Below are 9,132 nucleotides of genomic sequence, written 5' to 3'. Positions count from 1 at the left end.
TCACACTTTTCTTCGTTCCTGAGGGAAATTAAGGGAGGGAAATTCTGATTATTCAAGGACAGTTTTGCACCTTTTCCTGATGCAGAGATGGTCTTTTTGTTGTTGTAAGGATTCCCTTTCTGACTTTGATATTGTCAGTTTATCCCTCTGAAGTACAGGCAGGATAGGTATGTCATATGGCACTTATTACAAAGGAATGTTACATTCCATTCAAATCAGTTCAATGTAATTCAATGAAATGTTGTACATGATAAGACCGTTAGTTCCGAGTTCTGCCAGGAAGCTTGGCCAGTTTCATAATGCTACTGCATGCGTAGGTTCAAAGCCTTGATAGAAGTACAGTACAGGATGTCTCATTGTTTGGCTCTATCCATGTCCTTAAGAGGATCAAACCCTTCAGATGGCTGCTGTGGGCTTTCAGGAGCTCTACTGGGATTTAGGGTCTATTATTGTTACCCCTGGGAGGGTCCCACATGGCATTAGATGTTTTTAGGATAATGTGGGTTCTGGGTTTATCACGGATTTTGAGTTAAAGTACCAGAGAGGAGGAATCAGTGGAAAGTCTTATTTTCCCTGGGGGGAGGGGACACTGGGGTCATGTTCAGTAGGGGAGAAAACCTTAACTCAGGGAAACGGGAAGGTACTACCTGAACTTCAGCGTTCTTATTGGACAAAACTACCTGAACTGTCAATAAGAACACACATGTCCGTTTTCCATTGAAAAAGGTTTCGCTACAGTGTTCCCTAGCATGATCAGGTCACCACTGGTATCACTGCAACCGGTGCTCTGCCCTTCTCTCCATCACAGGCCCCCATTCCCTCAGCCAGCCATTTCAGATCAATGAGACCTGTGAATAAAACATATTAGTTCCTAATCGGTTAGGGATTCTTTTAGCAGTTAGTGATTCTTTTAGCACCATCTCTCTACTCGCCTTTCACAATTTTTTATTAGTCTAACGTGTGTAGCTAATAGCTCTGTGGCAGACAGGAGATGAAGAAGGCTACCATTCACTAGTGTTAACCCCTCCCTTTCTCCTTCACCTCCTCCCTGAAAATGTGTGGAATGTTTCCCCTTCCTGTGGGATGGGCTGTAGGAATGGAGGGAGGGGGGAGGGGAGAAGAGAAGGGGGTATATTATGGGGGATTCAGACAGACAGTCAGACAGGAAGTGCTCTCGGTGTGTGGAGCGATCTTGGAGAGAACAGACAGAAAGCAGGAAAGAAGAAGAGCTAGCGCTGCCTCTGGGCCTGAGGCCTGGGTCTCTCTCTCTGTCTCTCTGTCTCTCTCTCTCTCTCTCTCTTTGCCACGTGAAGCAAACCATTAGAGAACTCTGTTTTAATCAGTTACGCTCTGTTTAGTCATTGTATTCAATCACACCATTTTCCCCTCATGTGCTAGTGATTGTCTCAGCGAGGGCCCAGATGTGTTCCCTGTAGTTCCCAGTGCAGCAGAAAGCTGCCCAACCAGGCCAGTCTCTCTCTGAAGCAGATTAAATCAAGAGGCTGCTGCAGTATTAGACTCAGTGTTTATTTGAGTTGGTGTCTGGGAATTAGCAAGACTTAATGGATTCTGTCTGACGTTCTGGAGCCTTTGAACTGAAATAAGTTACCACAGCGCTTAGGAGAGATGTATAGGACTCATTAGCCCGGTCCCAGATCAGTTTGTGCGGTCGAATTGATCTGAGACCAGGCTAGGATTTCATATGGAGTTCACACATCTCTCCGAATACTCCCAGATGCCTCCCATGTGATCTGTAAAAGTCATCTTTGTGTCACGACTTCCGCCGAAGTCGGCTCCTCTCCTTGTCCGGGCGGCGTTCGGCGGTCGACGTCACCGGCTTTCTAGCCATCGCCGCTCCATTTTTCATTGTTCCATTTGTTTTGTCTTGTTCCCTGCACACCTGGTTTACATTCCCAATCACACTGCATGTATTTATTCCTCTGTTCCCCCCCAATGTCGTTGTGTGGAATTGTTTGGTGTTACGTGTTTGAGGTTACGCGCCAGGCTGGTGTTTATGATCCGTGTTATTGCTCGTAGTATGTTTATTTGAATTCATTAGCTTTTGTGACTGTGTTTTGCGCTCTGCACTTTTGCTATTGTGGCTGGAGGTTTTGACGCAGTTGCGTCCGTCTGCTGTTTGCTCCTGCCTCAATAAAGTGTGTGCCTGTTCACAACTCTCTGCTCTCCTGCACCTGACTTCTCCACCAGTACGCACCCAACACCTCGACACTTTGGTCTAATCATGGTCAGACAGTTTGATCTCATGGTTGGACCCAGCCCAAACTGTTCAGTGTTGTTTCAGTTAAGTTTATACTCTGAAAGCCCGTCTCTCTGTTCTTCGTCCCAGGCAGAAGGCTACGGGGGAAAGCATTTTACTACGTCGGTGGGAAGGTGTTCTGTGAAGAGGACTTTCTGGTAAGTAGTCCGTCTGGAGACTGTATCTAGAACCATGCATAGTTTAGCAGTATGTGAATAGAGTATTATCTATATTTCTGACAGCAGATATGTGTCTTCCGCCGTGTGCTACCGTGACTATATGTGACCGTGACCTCTGGACTCCAGATTATAGTTTCAATTTGATTTCTTCACCTCGTGGCCCAGGTTCAAGTTTCTAAGGGATTCTGGATCAGTTTACTCCTGTAGGGGCATTAGGGAGGGGGGTCGGGGAACTGGAGCTTGTACTTATCCATGTTTTAGAGGCATACGCCCCTGGGCATTGCACAGTGACACCTTGTATAAAGAAGGACAAGCAGGAGGACCCATGTTTACCTCAGCTGCCCTGTCACAACAACACGCTCCATTACATTACAGTTTGTCTGTTACTAGTCGATTAAATCAGTTGTCCTACTGTCTCTGTGCTGCTAATGAGTCTAACTTATCTCGCCTGGTATTAGAGGACTATTTCTGGACATGGTTGTATTTATCCCTAATTAAACATTAAGTTGATGTGGGAGAATTCCCCCATGTATCATATGAAGTGGACTGGGCTCATATGAGAAGAAGACTAGGAGTCAGTCTAAGATGCCAGCAGTTTCCTATGAGATGATGTCACAGCCGTAACCTCACTGTCCTCCCCTCCTCTGCCTGTTCCAGTATTCTGGATTCCAGCAGTCTGCAGACAAGTGTAACGCATGCGGACATCTGATCATGGATATGGTGAGTGTGTGTGTGTGTGTGTGTGTGTGTGTGTGTGTGTGTGTGTGTGTGTGTGTGTGTGTGTGTGTGTGTGTGTGTTGAGCAGCAGAAACATGGAGTCACTCCTCCTTCAGAGAACTTCCTGTGGGCACATCTGGAGAAAGCTTAGGAGGAAGTGGTTGTTTCAGGGCACGCGCACACACACACACACACACACACACACACACACACACACACACACACACACACACACACACACACTAGGGTAAAACCAGGACACAAAGAGAGAATGTTAAACCCAAGTCCAGTAGTCATCAGCAGGTGTAGTAACACATGAAGGATTTACCATGACATAGCTATACACATGTTAACCATACAGAGCTGTAGCGGGGGGACAGATCTGTTTCCCTATTATCACTGTCTCTTTCTCCAACACACTGCTTCCCTCAGCTACTAACTCACTGTAAGACAGTCAACTCTATGCTCCATGAATGAGTGATCAGCGATCCACCACTTGTTCGATATGATAAAGCATTGAAATTCTCTCTCTCTTTCACTCCCCTTCTTTTGCTCTCTCTATCACCTCTCTGTCTCTTTCTCTGTCTCAACTTCTCTCTCTCTCTCTGTCTCTCTCTCTCTCCCTCTCCACCCCCTCTCTCTCCCTCTCCCCTTCTCTCTTTCTGTCTCTCTCCCTCTCCACCCCCTCTCTCTCTCTCCCTCTCCCCTTCTCTCTTTCTGTCTCTCTCCCTCTCCACCCCCTCTCTCTCTCCCTCTCCCCTTCTCTCTTTCTGTCTCTCTCCCTCTCCACCCCTCTCTCTTTCTCTCTCCCCTTCTCTTTCTCTCTCTCTCTCTCTCTCTCTCTCCCCTCTCTCTTTCTATCTCTCCCCCCTCCACCTCTATAGATCCTGCAGGCCCTTGGGAAGTCCTACCACCCTGGCTGTTTCCGTTGTGTCATCTGTAACGACAGTCTGGACGGAGTGCCCTTCACTGTGGACACAGAAAACAAGATTTACTGTGTCAAAGACTACCACAGGTATGTGGGTACAACCGTGATGAACACTGCAAAACATAAACATATTAGTTTAACTGGCGCTAACAATACGGCCAGAAGTCATGTTGCTATAACAGAAGCCAGCGGCAGTTCCATTTGGACATAGCAGGATCAGGTTTTTGCCACGTGGAGAGGAAGGGGGAGAGAGGAGATGTTAGGTAGGAAGAGCTGAGTCTCCTGTGGAAGAGCAAAGGGAGTAGCAGCATGGGGTCACCTCAGCCAAGCACAACAAACACACTGAATTAGGAATCTGGTCACAATGGAATCCACAGCAGCCGGCCAGGCCAGACCAGGGCAACCGCCCAGTATACTGACAGAACCATAGGGAAACTAAGAGCCATGGGCCTTATGTTAGAGCAATCAGAGCTCACTGTACTGAAGCCACCAGATGTCTTTTCCCGCCTATTCATGGTGAATCGTCACTAGCATTCATTCTCTAGCAGTCTAGTCATTCTCTAGCGGACTAAGGTACTGCATCTCAGGGCTAGAGGCATCACTACAGACCCTGGTTCGATTCCAGGCTGATCACAACCGGGCGTGATTGGGAGTCCCATAGGGTGGCGCACAATTTGCCCAGCGTCGTCCGGGTTTGGCCGGGGTAGGCCGTCATTGTGAATAAGAATTTGTTCTTAACTGACTTGCCTAGTTAAATAAAGGTTAAATAAAAATGTAAAATAAAATAACAAAAATTATTGTGAAGCTCAACATTTACATTTATATTTTAGCGACTTACAAGAGAAATTAGGTTTAAGTGCCTTGCTCAAGGTCACACCACCAGAATTTTCACCTAGTCGGCTCGGGGATTCAAACCAGCATCCTCAACCAAGTCACTTATAGATGCTTTGAAAATGATGCCCAAAAAATGCTACTATTGGTCCCATGCCTTCCCTGTAGCTCAGTTGGTAGAGCATGGTGTTTGCAACGCCAGTGTTGTGGGTTCGATTCCCACGGGGGGCCAGCACAGGAAGAAAAAAAAAATGTATGAAATGTATGCATTCACTACTGTAAGTCGCTCTGGATAACAGTGTCTGCTAAATGACTAAAATGTTTTAAAAAATATATATTTAAAAAATGACTTGAATGGTATTTGTGCCACAAATGCTAAAACGTTAGCATGTGGAAACAGTGCCAACGAAACCAAAGCATGGATTGCTATTATACCTTGTCCATAGACTGCTTACAGGATAAGGAAACTATGTGTAATTTTGTAATTTGGCTGAACTATCCTTTTAACGCAATTCAAATTCAGTGGTATTACACTGGGCTATTAACACAATAATACTCTTATAAATACTGCACAGAGTCCAGGAAAAACAGGAATTTAATACGGAGACCCTATTACGCATATATCTAGGAGAAGAAATGTGTGTGGTTTCTCAATCAGACCTAGTCATGCCCACTACACTGAGAGGTCCTTTGTTTTACAGACTCAGACATTCAGGTGCCAGCCAGCTGCACACAGTGTGTGTGTCTGTGTGTGTGGGGAAAGAATGAATGTATTTTTCTGGATTGGTTGAATCACGTGTGAGGCTAAGCCAGCACATCTGCAGACCTGGAGACTCACCACCTCTCCTTAGCAGTCTCAACGCTCTCATACACACACGCACACTGAAGGGGAGAGAAGGGGCAAAGGAGGAGAGAAGGGGCAAAGGGGGGACTGGTTGAAGAGAGGAATAAGGGTTAGAAGTATTAACCTGAAAAAATAGTAACAGATATAAGTGCTGTATCTATGTCAAGCCTGGTGGTCTTTCTGTAGGGAATCAGTATAAACCAGACATATATTTTCAGTCTGAAACTGTTATTATTTCTATCAATTGATTTATCTTCGTTGTTCTCTCGTTTTCTCAGGGTCTTGGCCCCCAAATGTGCAGCATGTAACCAGCCCATTCTGCCTTCAGAGGTAAGCTCTGTTTGAACACAACATCTTCAAGTAATAGCCTAAGGACTTACACGTATACAACCATAAAATGTGTTTTTCTGATCATCTGCATGTCATGTATGATAAAAATACCAAATTGATCGGTTGACTAATAGTATAATGAACAGGGCCTGGAATGGTTCCTGTCTGCAAAGTGATTTCAACAGGATGAACTCCTGTCTGTAGTAATGATGAATGATAATCAAAATATTCAAGCATATATTATGGTTTATGATGCAAACACTTCCACTCCCATCCCATGTCGATATAGACAGTCACATTGCAACCCCTGACCTGAATCCCTCAGGGCAAAGGTTGATAACCAACCCCAGTGTTGAACCTGAGACAGGAGCCAGATGTGAGGAGAGAGTTCCTCTGGCATATCAAACGATCAAGTGTCCTACTGAGGCAGTAGCACACATCAAGTGTCCTACTGAGGCAGTACTGATCAAGTATACTACTGAGGCAGTAGCACACATCAAGTGTCCTACTGAGGCAGTAGCACACATCAAGTATCCTACTGAGGCAGTAGCAAACATCAAGTATCCTACTGAGGCAGTAGCACACATCAAGTATACTACTGAGGCAGTAGCAAACATCAAGTATCCTACTGAGGCAGTATCACACATCAAGTATCCTACTGAGGCAGTAGCAAACATCAAGTATCCTACTGAGGCAGTAGCACACATCAAGTATACTACTGAGGCAGTAGCAAACATCAAGTATCCTACTGAGGCAGTAGCACACATCAAGTATCCTACTGAGGCAGTAGCACACATCAAGTATCCTACTGAGGCAGTAGCACACATCAAGTATCCTACTGAGGCAGTAGCACACATCAAGTATCCTACTGAGGCAGTAGCAAACATCAAGTATCCTACTGAGGCAGTAGCAAACATCAAGTATCCTACTGAGGCAGTAGCACACATCAAGTATACTACTGAGGCAGTAGCAAACATCAAGTATCCTACTGAGGCAGTAGCACACATCAAGTATACTACTGAGGCAGTAGCAAACATCAAGTATCCTACTGAGGCAGTAGCACACATCAAGTATCCTACTGAGGCAGTAGCAAACATCAAGTATACTACTGAGGCAGTAGCACACATCAAGTATCCTACTGAGGCAGTAGCAAACATCAAGTATCCTACTGAGGCAGTAGCACACATCAAGTATACTACTGAGGCAGTAGCAAACATCAAGTCTCCTACTGAGGCAGTAGCACACATCAAGTATACTACTGAGGCAGTAGAAAACATCAAGTATCCTACTGAGGCAGTAGCAAACAATCAAGTATCCTACTGAGGCAGTAGCACACATCAAGAATCCTACTGAGGCAGTAGCAAACAATCAAGAATCCTACTGAGGCAGTAGCACACATCAAGTATCCTACTGAGGCAGTAGCAAACATCAAGTATCCTACTGAGGCAGTAGCACACATCAAGTATACTACTGAGGCAGTAGAAAACATCAAGTATCCTACTGAGGCAGTAGCAAACAATCAAGTATCCTACTGAGGCAGTAGCACACATCAAGAATCCTACTGAGGCAGTAGCAAACAATCAAGAATCCTACTGAGGCAGTAGCACACATCAAGTATACTGCTGAGGCAGTAGCACACATCAAGTATCCTACTGAGGCAGGAGCAAACATCAAGTATCCTACTGAGGCAGTAGCACACATCAAGTATCCTCCTGAGGCAGTAGCACACATCAAGTATCCTACTGAGGCAGTAGCACACATCAAGTATCCTACTGAGGCAGTAGCACACATCAAGTATCCTACTGAGGCAGTAGCACACATCAAGTATCCTACTGAGGCAGTAGCAAATGATCAAGAATCCTACTGAGGCAGTAGGAAACAGATCAAGTATCCTACTGAGGCAGTAGGAAACGGATAAAGAATCCTACTGAGGCAGTAGGAAACGGATCAAGTATCCTACTGAGGCAGTAGGAAACGATCAAGTATCCTACTGAGGCAGAAGGAAACGATCAAGTATCCTACTCAGGCAGAAGCAAACGATCAAGTATCCTACTGAGGCAGAAGCAAACGATTAAGTATCCTACTGAGGCAGTAGAAAACGATCAAGGATCCTACTGAGGCAATAGCAAACGATCAAGTCTGCTCCTATCCTAGGTCAGGTTGTAGTGCAGGAGAAGGAGGAAGGGGTGTGCTGTGTTTTAATATGTTGCATATGAGCAGGTATCCCTGTAAGCAACTGTTTGGATGTAGAGGGACTTGAAAGGGATCTCAGGCATGATGATCAGCTTCCCCTCTTTAAACATTTGGAACTCGTCTCTGAAGTCTCGCTCTGTAATGAACACGATGGGAGACAGAGAGCTGGTTTCAAGCACAGGATGCAGCAGGTGTTTATTTGTAAAAGACCACAGGAGGAGGCAGGTAGCTGGGTCCAGGGGCAGGCAGAAGGTCATACACAGGGGGTCCAAAAAAGCAACAGTACAGGCAGGGAAAAGGATAGTAACGTCGTCCGGGAGATCAGGCAATAGGTTGACAACAGGAAATCCGATAGGCTAAAGTACAAGCAGGGAAAAGTAAAAAACTATCATACATGGGAGGATTAAATGACGGTGGAAACCAGCGCTCCAAATAGAAGTGTGTCACAAAACAAACAAGAATTCAGGTGATTGGGATCTGGAGAGTGAGCTGCGTTCAGGGGATCTATGTGTTTGAGAGTGTGAGCTGGAAAGTGGGCTGGAAGGTGAGCTGCGTTCAGGGGATCTACGTGTTTGAAAGTGTGAGTTGGAAGCAGATGTTACACGCTCTCTCCTGAGCCAAGCAAGCTGCAGTCAGGATTCAGGAAGACATCAATTTTCACAGCTATTTACTCAGTCTAAGGTCTGGGCTGAAACAATAAACCAACCTGATAACAGACCTGGGAACATCTCTTGTTGTAATGGCTGCCATAGTTACACACAGGTCAGCAGACATCCCCCCCCCCAACATTTTATTTATTTATTTAGTGATTGATTGAGCTGGTGCAATGGAACCAATGGAATAGTCCCAAAAG

The 9,132-nt window shown here is 45.5% G+C and overlaps 1 protein-coding gene across 1 annotated transcript in view; it reads left to right on the top strand.

Annotated features, from left to right (window-relative positions):
• Positions 1 to 9,132, top strand: part of LOC106579350 (LIM domain-containing protein 1) — a 38,720-nt gene that overhangs the window by 24,305 nt on the left and 5,283 nt on the right. The window contains exons 3-6 of the mRNA XM_014159196.3: positions 2,348 to 2,415; positions 3,094 to 3,156; positions 4,038 to 4,168; positions 6,035 to 6,086. Of these exons, the coding sequence (XP_014014671.1) occupies positions 2,348 to 2,415; positions 3,094 to 3,156; positions 4,038 to 4,168; positions 6,035 to 6,086 (314 nt within the window). The remainder of the gene's footprint in view (positions 1 to 2,347; positions 2,416 to 3,093; positions 3,157 to 4,037; positions 4,169 to 6,034; positions 6,087 to 9,132) is intronic.

Source organism: Salmo salar, chromosome 02 (genome assembly GCF_965601325.2).
Source record: "Salmo salar chromosome 02, fSalSal1, whole genome shotgun sequence".
Classification (NCBI taxonomy): domain Eukaryota; kingdom Metazoa; phylum Chordata; class Actinopteri; order Salmoniformes; family Salmonidae; genus Salmo; species Salmo salar.
The sequence above is the reverse complement of the archived record's forward strand: the minus strand, read 5'-3'. Positions and strand labels throughout refer to the sequence as shown.